Below are 15465 nucleotides of genomic sequence, written 5' to 3'. Positions count from 1 at the left end.
TGCCACGTGAAAAGCCACTGGCAGCCTGACAAATAATACGGAGTTTTGGTAATTGGAAAAAAAACTATCCAACATCGATGTGACTTGTATGTGCCTGCATGAATATTGCATGGAAACTCACTTTTAACAAAAACATGAATTTACAAATAAAGACCACTTACTTTAAAGTTTGTTTTCTTAGTGTTTCATATGCAATTTCGTTGCAACCATCGAAAGACAAGTTTCGAACGACATCGAACTAACGCCCAACCTCACAACCTTTCCTTTATGTTCAATTTCGTTACATTGTTCAACACTCAATCTAAACTATATAAACCATTTCATGACAACCAGTTCTCTCCGATTCACATAACATGTTTCGCCGGCGAATTTCGTCAAAATTTTGAAATTATTTCAAATAATTTGACAGTGGTCCAGTCCAAGCACATCGAAAGCTAGCGTTTTCTTAGCGAATAGGCATTGCGTGTTTGAACTTCTGTTTTGCTATGATCAATTAAAAGTCAATTTTTGTTTTCATTTCAGTTAGTTTAAGAACAAGTTGGAAGCATTCTTACAAAAAATATTTGTCAACATTACGAGTGATCTTGTGATGTATATAATGTTTTGTGTACTTAAGTTATACAATGAAAAAATATAGCTCAGCTGCTTCATCAATATATTTTTTACCCGCCAAAGGTAATCGGCAGTGTGCCACAACTGGATGGCATAAGAAAAACAGATAATGTGAAATGAAAAATATCTATGTTTCCAAACTGTGTTTCAAACTGTTTTTAGGCGTCCTACCGCTTCTGATATGAGAATACTTCATTTAACAAGGTAGTGCACAATATTCTCAGTCGTAAGAAGTCACTGACATCACGAAATTATTTAGTCGTTTATCGACGTAAAGAAAACTACTTTCATATTGACAGAGACTACAGAAATTTTCAGCTCTGTGCATGAAGAATGGAAACAAGAAAAGACTGGAGGTACTTAAGAAGCGGAAAGGAACAAGTATAGAAGAGATTTTTTCGGATTTCAATCGACAAAACATTTCGAGATATGAGAGTAGTAATTAAATCGCAGTTACAGTGGGGAGTTATTAAGTCTGCCAAAGAAAACAAAAATCATCCAATCCTTTCCAAGTGGAGATGAAGGACTTAGTTGTAATCCCATTCCAGCAGAGAAGATGATGTCGAATGGAGATGAGGTAGATTAATTTCAAACCAAGGCAAACCTCCTTACAACGTTATCAACAATCAAACATGAAACGCACCACAGGCGATAAAAGACTCCGCGCTGTCAAATATTTTAATATATTTTTTGTTGATTAAAAACTAAAAGCGCCTGCACAAAACACTTCATCGCCATCTTTAGTTCTAATTTTTCCCACGATATAAACGCATTTTCATTAACAACTCTCATGTGAGCAGTACGAATATTTTTGTGTCTAATGATAAAAATGTGTTAAAATCATTTCGTTCAGGTTAACTATAAACATTCTACCGACAAAGATCTTTGTCCAAAAGCTTTCCTCAAAAAGAAATTATGTAGAAGCAGATACTTACTGTATTGTAGATTTAACTTTTAACGAACAGCTTCAGTGTTACTGATATTTCTCTTTTTATTTCTCGAACCACTGAACGCAGCCATTCCTTGACAGCGCCTGTTTTGTACGCTTCGCTAATGCTCGTAAGCTTTCAGTTGAAATGCATTCTGGCTTTTCAGTGGGTAAGTATTTCAGCTAATGTCAAACAGTTTCATAAATTATGCACACTCTATCTTGGCATCTTTCTGTCAAGAAAAACGATAATATTTTGAAAAGATTATGGCATCTTTTGTTTGTGTTTACCCTGGGGAAGTTTGATCGAGCAAAATGATATTAAAAATTCAGTGCGGCAATTATTGAAAAGTTTTTCAACTTTTTACATGAAGTTTTTTGTTATTATTTCAAGGCTGTTAAAAAAAGAATATGGAATACCCCATTCATTTCTTTGCAACATTTCCAAGGAACTTTATCAAGACGGTAACAGACTGAGGGGAGGTGCCGTGGCTTTCAAAAGATTTTTTTAGTTGCTATAAGATCATTCGTCATGAACGTAGTATGCTTTTTATTGCTTGGCTGTTTTTTTTTCTTTCTTTCTTTTTCATTTCGTTCGTGAGATGAAGGTGCAAAATGCTCGCTCTCAGAAGTGCATCGTCAAAAGCGGTGATTATTCATGCCCCAGGTTATGGTGTGGGATATTCATGAGGTGAAAAACAGTTTGAACAGTTTTCACTTAGTCACCTTGTGAGAGGTTTATTTATGAACTCCCAGTCATACATTAGCTCAAGCCATCTGAAGACCTACTCTGAAACAACAGGCATGTACCTGAACGCATAAAAGCCCCCGCTAAGATGGAGGAGATTGCCTTAAAAGAAGAGGTCCATCATAACTACTGGTAGAAACTGAACAGTAAATGACAAATGACGGTTCAAAATAGTATCACAAGGAGAGGATAGAAAAATCAGAATTAACAGATTTAAGAGTTGGTTGCCGAAGAAAAGCCTGCCAAAAAGGTTAGCAAGAGGGCGATTTATCTTCTCGCGTTTTTTGTGTTGATTTAAAGCTAAAACAACTGCAAAAGTGCTTTTGCTTTTTTAATTGCAGTAACTTAAAAATCCAAAAAAGAAAAACTAACAAACTCCCTAGGTGTGGCGATATCTTAGTGTTTCATTCTCTGCTGATCAATCAATTTTAGCTCTTTGTTGATCAAATGTTATATTTGATTTCGTTTGTTTTGTTTTGAGTGTAGAAAAAAAATACATATATATATATATGTAACTGCAGACAGTACTGTTTCGGCCTTCTGGGCCTCATCAGTGCAGTGCTGATGCTAGGATGGAGGTAAGGCTATATAGCCACCCCAAGTGATCTCACATATGTGGTATCATCTAAGCCATGCCAGAGTGCTCAAACTAGAAAAACTAGTGAGCATGCATAATGCTAGCAGCAATGACTCATCCTAGTAGAGTGCTCAATTTGGACATGAAAGCAAAGCTTTGTATGCCAAAGAGCTATATCTAACTGCAGACAGTACTCTTTCGGCCTTCTGGGCCTCATCAGTGCAGTGCTGATGCTGGGATGGAGGTAAGGCTATATAGCCACCCCAAGTAATCTCACATATGTGGTATCATCTAAGCCATGCCAGAGTGCTCAAACTAGAAAAACTAGTGAGCATGCATAAAAATATATATGTATGTATATATATATATTTTTATTTTTTTTTAATTATCTGTGCTGATACATATGTCGGTAGGAACGCACCTCTCGAAAAATTGTGATTTCATGCACCTGGGTCTTGTTGGTCAAAGGGTGGCCATAGCGCTATCCAACGGATAAATCGTTATCCTGCGGATAAGTGTTAATAAAACATACTGCGCTATCCACCGAATAGAGATTTATCCGGTAGATAGCGTTATCAACTTTTATTCAACTTGAAAAGAATTAAAACGTTTGATTATCAAATGACTTAAATTAAGTAATTCGAAGCGAACGAAAAAATCAGGAAATTACCAAACCCAGTGGGTTTGTTAACTTTAAATATCCCTTTGAATCAGTTTAGGGAATGCGACGTTTTTTCGAGGCAAAGCCGTCCAGCTTATTCGTTTGTCTATTACCCTAACCAGTTTGCTGGATAATGTGTGGCTATTTCCGGGACAAACTACATGCTCATTACAACCTGAGTTGAAAGAGTCAAGAACTTCTTATGGCTACAAAGCATTTTATTGCACATTTGGGTCTTTCTACAGTTAATATTGATTGTACAAAATCAATTTTACAAAATCAATTTACAATAAGATGTAAACAACAAAAATTAGCATTAATCTGAAATCATTTCAAAGAGGAAAGTTCTCATGGACATGTGAATTCACAGCAAACTCTGCTGGGGTCAAAAAGACTAACACCGCCTGAACATTTACCACCGCGGCATCTTAAAGAGACCTCTCGGGTGTGGGGTGATTGATATTTGCATTTAAAGACCCAATCCTTAGGTCCGCAACTGGAATTCCGACGTAAAGAGTCTGGTCGACATATAGAAAAAGGTTGGACAACTACAAAAAAGAAAAAGGAAAAAATTTTTACACAAACGGAGTTGATAATGATAAATGTAATCATACCCATAATCGTGATAACATTAAAAGAAACATTGATAACCGTGATAATAATAATAGTAAAAATAATAGTTATAATGTTAAGAGAAAGAAGTAGGAAAATGTGATCAATACCTAAATATCATCATCATCATCTTTTATTTGCCTTATTTACACAATACAAAAAATTTATTATCGTCATTGAATGTGCGCATCACAATTTTTCTTTCTGTGCTGCGCGTTAGAGTTGCGTCGTCAAAATATGCAAAAACGGGTAAGTGGTCAGATAAATAATGTCACTAAAAACACTCTGGGTAAGGTTGTTGGTGAATATGTTGTCAATTAGCGTCGCAAAGTATGAGGTGAGGCGTGTTGGAATGGAGATGAGAGGAAGAAAGGCGTGTGAAAATAAGCTGTCAATAAATTCCTGTGTTGGAACATGATGATTGTATTGGAGAAGGTCTAGGTTAAAGTCTCCCATCACATAACAGTGTTTATTGTCTTTAGAAATTTATGAGAGAATATTGCTGAATTTGTCAATAAACATAGCAGTGTTTTGATTTGGTGGTCTTTACACGCAACCAACAATAATATTATTTCCGTGGGGAACAATAATTTCCAGGAAAAGTGACTAAATCACATCCGGATCTGAAAATTTGCATTCTTCGAGAAGTTTGTATTCAAGGCCGTTCTGTAAATAAATTCCAGCTCCGCCGCCTGTTTTCGATTTACGATGGTTGGAGACAAAATTGTATCCTGTGATATTTACGAGCTCTGCAGTGCAATCAGTTAGCCAAGTTTCTGCCAATAATCAAACTTATGAACGAATAAATGAATGAATACAAGAAGAATTAGAAGACATCCTGTGGCGATAAACAAATGGAAAAGGAGCATTTCAGTCACCAGAATAAGCTTTTCACTCCAACTTTGAAAAAATTAATTTTGCCAAAGAATAAAAGGATTCTTGACTGAAAGGAATCAGTATAACACATGTCATATGACAGTGAAAATAAATAGTTTGCCGTCATGCCAAAGTCATTTTGTTGCGATCATAAACCAGGCCAAATGATAAAAAAAAATGAGAGTACAGTCAAATATTCACACCAAAAACATATCTCCCTGGATTTTACGAAGATTAGTGTATAATAATTTTTCTTATTTGCAGCACTTGACGTGTGAAAGTTGGTTTCAATGGGGAGGGGGGGGGATCTAAAACACAGTTACAGCCAGATGGTTAAGTCCATTCCGGGATAAAAAGAAAAGGTTTGTAGGAGTGATAGCGATACTATGAGAATTGGACTGCACATAATATACATGAAACAGTCTAATATTTTATCACATAACAGATACGAAACATTTTTACGGTTAACTTTTCATGACTAGCAATTGAAAATTGTGAACTTTTACGCCTAACGGCTTAATTTTTGGCCGTTTTATGGCCACCAGTCAAGCCTTTTTTTTTTTTTTTACCAAGGGAAGCTTTCAAACCGTCAACCTTAGAAGCTCTTATCATTTTAACAACGCGAAACATCATTTTTTAAGTAAAGCAGTCTGTGTTATTGTTAGTTGCTACAAGGTAAAGTCAAATGTTTATGGACAGAAACCAATTTGATTTCACTTACCACGATACGAAGATGTCTGATCGCATAAACATGCGATGGAGACCAAAAACAGGAACAAAATTGAGCCCTTTAGGAATGATGAGAAAAATATTCAAATATCATCTGATATCAGTGAAAATTGCAATAATGAAAATCTCTTGCTAATTTGCAGTAAAATCCCAGTTGTCTCGCACCATTTTTCTTGCTGCCATGATACGTGGAGTCAAGACTTAAAGTCACTTCTGCTTTTCCTTCTTCACTATACTGTCTAGTCTGGTGGCTTTCTAAATTTTGAAGATCATACGCCCTGGTAATTATTTCATAAAGGTCGAAATCTCCGCTATTGCTGAAGGGTAAGGTGTCCTGAAATGTGATTCATGCGAACGTGGTTCCTCTTGTGCTCACTGACGTAGCAACATTCCCTTTAGCTTAACTTCATGAGCAGAACAGGATGTTTTTAACTCTAAATTTAAAGCACTTATGTCATGATAGTTCGTCGAGGTACAAGTAAGTCATAGTTTTGTCTCGTAATATTCCACTCCACGTATAATGTTGCGTGACGTCCATATGTCTAAAATATCCTTGTCAACGATTGCTACTGTTTGACATTAATTTTTTATCGTCAGTGAAGCCGGGTCTAAAGAAGTAAACTGTACGTAATAAAAGACAGACTGCGAGATAAATCGTTGCACCTGAGGAGTGGAGAGAAAATTGAAAGGTGCTGAATAGCGACAAAATTGAAATTGACAAGGCAAGAAAACAGATCGATCATAGTGAGCACGCTAAACTGGATCTGTCTCTTACCTAAAACTTATTCTCTGTTCCATACTGATGACATTGTTCACTGAGAACGCAAGAAAATGGCACGGAATATGATTACATTATATGTCGGTTGTATGAAATTAGTTTTGGTACAAAAAAACCACAAGATAAAAAGTTTCGAGGGTAAGGGAACACTAAATGGGTGCAGAGGCTGAGAAAATTGTGGTTAATTTTTCCAGTAGCTCGGACTGAGGCTGCATCTAAATTTTGTAAAATGACAGACTTCCTTTACCCGTTCCATCTATGACAAAAGAAAAACGCTAATAACGATCTGAACTTCCTTTAACTGAAAAATATTGTCTCCTTGATTGCAATTTTTCGGGATAAAAATATTGTAACATATAGAAGGTTCTACACACTGCACTACAGCTGGATTTCGCCATATCCATACCAAACAGGCAGCGAGCTGCTTTTGTTTTTGTTATTTATTTTATTTATATGTTACCGACTTCTTTCTAAGTTAAGTATAAGTAAACTATTTGGTCCTCACTAAAATAGCATACATCTACACTACTGATAATTTTTACCTTAAAAAAGTCTCGCTCAGTGCTTATGCAAGTTGTGGCCTAATTGGCGTTGCGAAATTGACATAAATTTTATTGAGTTCAAAATATGTTTTAAATTCATGCTTTATACGTGGATGGAAAACATGGAACAGCTTAACCTATTGACCCTCAGCCACGATCAGTTCAATGTTTCATCTTATACTAAGTTGCATTGCATTACTGAGCAGTTGAGTGACCAGAACAGAGGCAAAACTGGAAACACTTGCGGAGTACTCGTTCAGGTAATTTTCCCGCGCTTTATGCAGCTTGCTTGTCAACTATTTTAGTTCCTCGCGATTTTCTCCTATTTTTTTATTGGCTGATTTCTTTAATTCTGGTGTTAAGATACGCAATCGCTAGCACTACCTTATCCCGAGGAAGAACATTTCGCCGCTGAGATCAAGAAAATAACATAACCTACGAGATGAAAGATGTCATATTACCATAACGAGCACGCCATAGTTGCTATCTTTATAATTTTTTTCGCAAGTCTTCAACAAACGTCGCTCTCACTTAAATGCTAATCTAATACCAGAGGCTGCTTGTTCTAAGTTACTTACAATTCATGCTTGCTTTATCAGTATTATTTCATATCGGTAATAGTTGCTTGCCTATTTAGTGATTTTTAGGGAAAAAACCGTGGCAGGAAGAAAAACATTTCAACTTGCAAGACTCTGCCTTTTAAAAAAAGGAAGTGTCAGACTGAGATCTAGAAAGGTTCCTCATTATATCTATACCAAAGTTATTCAAAGTTCATCATTATCATCATCGCCTATAGATTGTATCATGCGTCATGCATCTCACTTCCCTACACTCTTACTTCAGTCATGCAAATGAACAGTACTGGAAATATAAAACATAGTGTACGTTATAGCAACTGAATAAATTAAGAGAGATTTTTACCAATTTGGGAGGATAATGACAACTGTAAAAGAGGCTACATGTGCTCTGTCGTTTGAAAGATTAGATGGGGACTCTCAATAAGGTAACTGTATTTCAAAGGTCCTTATTACGTAGTCCTTACCAAAGGTCAGCAAAGACATGATCTGAGCAAGAATTTCTTGCACAAAATTAATATCTCCTTTAAAATTTATGTATGTGATCACTGATTATTTTCAAACATTTTCCGAACTCGCACCAATCTTATATTTTCCGATCATGTTGATACATACCGGGAGTCTAATAGTGTTAGACGTTCTTCCATCTCTTAGGAGACGTCCTTGGCTTTCTGCTAAATTTTTCGATAGAAAAATAAAAAGATTTCCTTTGATGTTTCTCCTAGGTCTTATCTTACAGCACAACAAACTTAAGCCAATATGTCACATTAAAAAGGATGAACATGATGGGAAAGAAAATCCTGGCATAGTCATCAATGCAATCCGGATCAATGAGGTCGAGACAAACTGTTCTTGCCCTGCAATGTGGAGTTCTGGGATAGGTCAGCGGTCTCTGCTCCATTTCGGAGGAAGCATGTCGCTTTGCCTTTGATCTGTCACACAGATGTGAGCTGGGTTTCTTAGCTTTGTCGCTGAATGCACTATAACTCTAAAGGAAGAAAGAACTTACTCAGAAAGGAAGATTATAACTTCTGTTGGAGTTCCTTTTAAGATTCGTAACTTCTCCGCTAACTTTCGCGGGGAAAGTGTTTAGGGCACGTTCCTTCTCCAACTTGAACAAGATTTGTAGTTATCAATTGGTCTGTGTGAGGAACGGCAGACAAACAAAAGTGCTTGTGCCACTGGGGAAAAGGCTAACTAATCGTTGACTACTTGTACTAAGGAAACTAAATCCGAGCCAGTTCCAAAACAGTAGCACAACAGCCAATGATAACAAAGTGAGGAGGACTTTTAAAACTTAGAAAGTACTAACGAAATTGTGTTTGGAAGTGTACTTTTTTCCATGCATGTCTAATTCAGTGGAAAATTATATCCAAATAAACGTTCTTAATCAAATAACAAAAACCAAAAACGCACAAAAACTAGGAGAATATTCTATTGGATACTTGTATCTTATACAGCAAAATCGTAATTACAATGTTGAACCCTTTAACAATCAAATAAAAAATCGCGTTTAAGGAGTTACGACGAAACTTGATGGGAAGATTCGCCTCAAGAACGAATGCAATTGGTTTACCTCAAAAAGTTCGTAATCATAACCATGGCTCTCACGAGTATTTTTGCTTGTGACGCTACCATTCATCCCATGCTTCCGCGAGCTATGTTGCTTCTCTTCCTCCTATAGAGCAATAACACACAGAATCATTTTCATGAAAAATATCCTCAGCTATCAGGGAATCTATATTCAGCATTTTGTAAATTTAATCTGTTGGATTTGACCACTTCGGAACTAGTTCTGAGATGAACGCTCTTTATAGTATTTTGTTTCATCAGCTGGGTTGATAAAAAGGCCAAAGTAAAGAGTTGGTAAAGATGATGTTTCGAGCGTTACCCTTTCGTCATTCGTTCTAACGAAGGGCTAACGCTCGAAACCTCAACCGGCTTAGAAACTCTCTATAGTGGCCAATTTACGTGATCAATTCATTCAATAACATTGAATTATCTTGTGATACTCTCCGCCGACAAAGCATCAAATTTTCTTCAAAAACTTGCCTTTAGTATTCTTTTAAGTACAACCTGACTTAGTAGTGCTTCATGAAAGAATCCTCATTTAGTGTTTTTGGCCCACAGAAGGAACTGCGCGTGTAATCCTCAAATTCTTGACTATTTGTTTCGTTAGCGTTTTTTAAAAAGACCACGGCTGTGTTCTTTAAGTGCAAAAGATAATTCAAAATTGTTCTTAAATCAAATGTTAGCTAGACTCCTTAATACGTTTACATAACCAGGTTCTGTCATTCGGGCATAAGATAATCAGTGAGTGAAGGATTAAATTGATCTTCACTGTGTTTTGCTATAGAGGAAAAATTGATCATGGAACGCGGGACATTTGAACAAAAATTATCTACAAATTAAATAATGTTAAACTTGTAGACAATAAAAGACGAATTGATCTGGTACCAATAATTGCAATAAAGGAAATTGCGCTTGAGGATAAAGCCCCATGTCAAAGGCAAATCTACAAATTCAACCTTAAAAGCAAAAAAGGAGTACTTTTCTATTATCAGCTGAGTCGCTAACACAACTTGGCTACCGTAAGGAGCTCCGGTACATAGCTTAGCTTTGAAACTCTTAACGGTGGCCAATTTACGTTATCAAGTCAGTTGACAATACCAAATTACTCTGCTATACCATACCACCGACGCAGCACCACAGTTTCTTTAGAAACATACCCCCTTTGTTCAATAGTGGAGTACGTTATAATTCTCATTTTAAGGAGTAATATATTTTTTCTAAATGTCTCTGATTACCGCTTCCTGAATCTCCTGCTCAATCATCAGCCTTCTTAGTCTCTTATTGTGAACGTTCACGATCCAAAGAACGAATGTGTACTCAACTAACACACCAAAGACAAACAGAAAGCTGCCAATGAGATACCAGTCTATTGCTTTGACATACGAAACCTGAAAAAAATAACAGTTGGATCACACAAAATATATCTAATGATAACACTTTATTCATAAGCTATCATGATTTCTACCCCTAATCAGACAGAAGTCATATTTTTTCGCATTTGCTCTTAAATTTGACACTATAATACTCTTCATGATATCGTTAGCAATCATTTCTGTACATCATTTCGTAACTCAGCCTCTCATTCTGAAATGTGATTATTTCATCTATAGGTAAGATTCATATGTATTTGCCTTCATTTCCAACGATGTATCTGCCACAGCCTTACTCATGAACGATTACGTGACGATGAAAAATTAATCATCATGTCATTCTGCTCATATTCATGATGACAATTACATACATAAACATAGAAGATGGACCGAAAGTAAAGACACCAATAGTTGTCATGTCTACCTGTCTGGATAATTTAATGTTATCAACTGAATTGATACAAACTTCCGTTTCGAGCGTTAGCCCTTCGTCAGAGCGAATAGAGGAATTGTGGGTTGTATGCGTGTTTATATGGGGAAAATAGATTTACGTTATTGGTGGGAATATGATAACGGGAAAACAAAAATAAATTATATTTGTCTGCCTGTTTGTCTTTTTCTTTGTTTGTCTTCTGTCTTTCTGTCTCTGGCATTTTTTGTTACATATTCAGTAAATATTCAGCAGCTTCTAACCTTTGGCATAGCTGTATTCAGCATATTTAATATCGTTGTGATAGTTAACACGGAAGTTATTCCGAGGGCAATGCGAGCAGCAGTTGCATCAGGAGGGATACAAAATGATATCCAAGATAAAATAACAATGAGTGCACAAGGAGCATAGATATGAATAAGAAAATATCCTGATCTTCTGACAAAACCAAATGAAGCGCCCAGTCGGGACCAATTTCCTGGTGAAAAAGAACACATGGTGAGAAATTCTCAGAGTATGGGGAAGGCTCATCATCATTTGACAACAGTTCTTCTAGTAATTGTCGATAATAACGTTGATTGCCTGGAAACTTATTTACTTCATACTGAAGCTATTAGAGAGTCGTAAAACCACATAAAAATTCATTAGAATAGTCGATAAGAGCAGAGAAAGATATCAAAAGGATTCCATGAGACCGAAAAGTTAAAACAAGCAACGCTTGTCGCGTAGAAAAATACGGATGACCAATTTGGGATTTTTAGTCTGAATAGTAAAGAAAGCGACGCAAGTTTTCTGAGCCAATCACATGGCGGAGTAAAGCAAAACCAAAGCAATAATAACAACAACGAAGAAGAAAGAGGAAAAAGGTCTTATAGTGAAATAGTGAGAATATATTCGTTATATATTTTTAATAAATGGGCAATTTTGAAACTGAGCATCGTTTGAGTAATGCTGAAGCCTGGAGAATAGAGGAACCATGAGGTTTCGAGTAAGCTCGGTATAACTTTCGACTCTGAATTGAAAATTGCTTGATATAGTCAGAAGACACAAAACTTAAACCAGCTGCAGCTTGCTTACACTAAGGTCTGCATGGCCATTATGCTTGAGAGCGAAATTCGTTCCAGCTTTCTTTCGCCAGGCTATGTGTGGATACAGCGACAAAACGAGAACAATTACACATTCCTCATGGCAAACAAAACATCGAGAAATGTAGTGCAGTAAAGAGTTGTTCTCATAATTATTATAATCCCTTCCTCTGAACAGCATAGCATCATAGTTTAAAGTTTTCTGAATGATCAAAGTCTACCCACCTGAGTAATAAACTGTGAAATAACTTTTGGTCGAGGCGCCGGTTAAGTTATACTGGGGCATATCATCAAGCTTTTTATTGACTGCTACTCCTTTGTCCGTTCGATTCTCCCACCGGTATTGCATGTTATTAGCATTATAGCCATCTGAAATATTACAACAACATAAGATGCTTATAACAAAACAAAAAGCACACTCCCAACCGATAAGATACTCGGTGCCCCAACGTTTTAGCAGATGTCAAGACAAGAGCCTTCATTGCAATAACGGCTCCTGAGTTAAATTGAAAGCGGCCTCCTTACCAGGGATAATTTATGTGTTACTGATACCTTTTAAGAAAGGCACATTTGGCAAGATACATTTGAACGCTTTTTGTAAGAGGTATTAAAGATCGACTGAAAATAGTTTTTTGGGAAAGATGCTGGTTTTTTGAAGTCGAATAGATGTTCGAGAACCTTACTTGTAAACGAAAACACATACTTACAGCTCTCGATGTTTAAATTACAATGTTGTTGATCAAATGGAAATAGCCGCAGGTCCATTGGACAGCTTGCTCGCACAGTGACTCTGAAAACCAAATGAAAAAAACTTTGAGGAGGACGTCAAATGAATACGTTTCTGTGATCCAAATACTCTCTTCATGTACAATAGCTACTTCGCAGAACGAATTCATACTGCTCACGCCCATATTTTCGATTGTTTTAAGCGCGTAAATTTAATCATGGAAGACACAAACGCGTGATAAAAGTTTAAAATTCTGGTCAGTCCACTTGCTCTTTGTCTCAGGGATTCGGAGCACATTTCTTCCGTCCTTATCTATCATTAGAAAAGAATTTGAATCTAAGAAATCTGTTTTTTTTAAGGCGTAAGACTTTTGTTGGTTTAATAGCTCGCCGACTTCAAGATTTCTTCACAAGCCTGGACAGATTCTTTGATCGACGAATGGCTAATACAGGTCTCCGAGAAGGCGAAATTAAGCTTTTCCTGTAAGTCAGAGACTTTTCAGTCTTTTGAATGTAGTGTCCTCGTGTACAAAATAGTTCAAAACTCTAAAAATAAGATCCAGAGGACCACAATGATGCCATCTATCGATCATCGATAGCTTCAAGTCAGATCCAACAAAGTAAGGTATGACAACTTTGCAGTTTACCTTGCATTGTAATGGACTCCCCCATCTGGCGATATGGATAACAACTTATTGACCATGGTAACTTTGTGGAATTTTGAACTTTTGGAATTTTCAAAGTAAGTATCTGGAACCCAGAGTTTATCCATCATAGTATTACCAAGTGCCAGTGTTTCATTCCAGTCGTGGCGTAATCGTGGATCTGTCCATAGCTGTCTTAAGAAGAAGTCCAGTTTATAATCCTTGAAAAGTAAAAGACAGGGGCTAAAGATCCAAGTAATGATGCATCCTTCAGATCAAATTAATTCGGTGGACGAAATGGAGGCCAAGCAAAAAGAATGCTGAGCTTGATCCGTGTTTCTTCCCAAGACAGGGCCATCGCAATTTTTTGGCAAGACATTCTATTCCCACAATAAAGGAATGGATCATGCCTAATGCGAAACTCAAACGGAGTTCTAGTGATAACCATTTTAAGCCTTTACCTTCTAAATCAATTTGAAATAATCAAATTCGCATGCAATCATCTAGATAAATTGATTTTAAGTTATTTCTTAATAATCACATAAGGAATAAAATTATTTCTGTTACTATTTTTGTATTCTTCGATGTTCATAGTCATATTCTATTTAAATCTTTCTCTCGTTACTTTTTCGATAATCATCTTATTTCGACTTTCAATTATTTTAAGGGACATGAGTTCATCAGTTTTATTACTGTAAAATGTAACCCTCAATAAATAAAGTCTACGACTACTGTTGCTTCTATTACGGTAGCTCTCTCCACACAGGTGTATAAATGAGTACCTGGAAACAATTATCATTCATAAATATGCCGAGGAAGTCTGACGGGCATGGAATACGTAACCCTGTTCGTTGGAAGGTAATTACGAAACATTATGCTAAGTTTTCACGTGCAATATCTCTGGATGACCCTGCTGCTTCGATTTTGGGCATTTAAAAAAAAAAAAAAACCAAGTTAGTAACTTTCCAGGAATTTTCGACCCTCCCGCCTACCCTTTGCACTTGCAGCTAACGCTTTCCCACCAAGCTGCTCGTTACCTCAGCCACAATCTTTTCCCAATGAAGATGGTTTAAAACCCGATAAATTTGAAGGTCGTAGCGTATATCCTATAAGGGGTAACAAAGATTGCAAAATAACTTTGAAACCGAGATATTGCTCTTACAAGAAAATTTATACAATGAGATCCATCCTACCATGTCAACAACGTTGATGGAGTCGATGGATAATACCCACAATCCAACGGTGATTACAACTGGTTCACCTGACAATGATATGATACATAAAATAATGTTTGACAAAAAGCATATAGCTCTCACTAAAAATCTTTTGTGACTGAATAGTTTAATGGAAAGTCTCTTTTGGTTGGTGAGTTTAAAATTAACGGTGCCATTAGCTAAAGCAATTTTCAGTTGAAAGTTAAAAGTAAGCAGGGATTGCTTTGTTTTGCTCTACTTCGCACTGTGATTGGTGCAGAAAATTCGCACCACTCTCTCAACCAATTAGATGGAAAACTGAAACCAATTAGGACTTTTTCCCGCGTATTAGGCAGTTCTCATTGGCTTTAACCTCCTGATTGGCCGTTTTGATTAATTTGTTGATATTTTTCCAACACTCAATCGAAAAGCACCCTAAACTCTCAGAATTACTAGCATCTAATTACTGTTCACAGCAGTACCACTAAATAAAACATTAAGGTCAGGAGAATAACGGAAATGATTTGCAACTTAAAGAGTCACCACGACTCTACCTAATACATTTTACTTTAAAGCTTTTTTAAAGTAGAAAAGAAATTATTTAGACTCATGGCTAATATTTAACCATAGAGGAGTTTTCTGTGTTAACATAACCTCATCTCAACACGAGGGCGTTGAGAGAACTCGAAAACGTTCTGCAAACCCCCCGTAACGAAGTTGAGGGTTTCTATGAAAACTTTTAGATTTTGCCAAAGCCTCTGGTTGTCTAGACGTGGCTATGTAAACACGGAAAAAGTTCCACCATGC

The 15465-nt window shown here is 36.6% G+C and overlaps 1 protein-coding gene and 1 long non-coding RNA gene across 7 annotated transcripts in view; both read right to left on the bottom strand.

The window, feature by feature from the left end:
* Positions 1-3733: 3733 nt before the first annotated feature.
* LOC149040124 (uncharacterized) lies at positions 3734-6048 on the bottom strand. The gene is made up of 3 exons (XR_016179636.1): positions 5909-6048; positions 5736-5802; positions 3734-4074 (listed from the first exon to the last, which is right to left on the bottom strand). It is a non-coding gene; the product is annotated as an uncharacterized LOC149040124 (long non-coding RNA).
* An 898-nt stretch (positions 6049-6946) lies between these two features.
* Positions 6947-15465, bottom strand: part of LOC113676552 (gamma-aminobutyric acid receptor subunit beta-4) — a 31297-nt gene continuing 22778 nt past the window's right edge. For all 6 annotated transcript variants that reach the window (XM_089181910.1, XM_089181912.1, XM_089181913.1 and 3 more), the window contains 8 exons: positions 14659-14726; positions 13469-13686; positions 12803-12885; positions 12321-12464; positions 11274-11488; positions 10446-10598; positions 9215-9316; positions 6947-8626 (listed from right to left, as the gene is read on the bottom strand). In XM_089181910.1, coding sequence (XP_089038036.1) covers positions 8372-8626; positions 9215-9316; positions 10446-10598; positions 11274-11488; positions 12321-12464; positions 12803-12885; positions 13469-13686; positions 14659-14726 — 1238 coding nt within the window. In that variant the 3' untranslated portion in view covers positions 6947-8371. The remainder of the gene's footprint in view (positions 8627-9214; positions 9317-10445; positions 10599-11273; positions 11489-12320; positions 12465-12802; positions 12886-13468; positions 13687-14658; positions 14727-15465) is intronic.

This window comes from Pocillopora damicornis, chromosome 9, assembly GCF_964200805.1.
Source record: "Pocillopora damicornis chromosome 9, jaPocDami1.2, whole genome shotgun sequence".
Classification (NCBI taxonomy): Eukaryota; Metazoa; Cnidaria; class Anthozoa; order Scleractinia; family Pocilloporidae; genus Pocillopora; species Pocillopora damicornis.
This window is presented reverse-complemented; position numbering and strand designations above follow the sequence as displayed.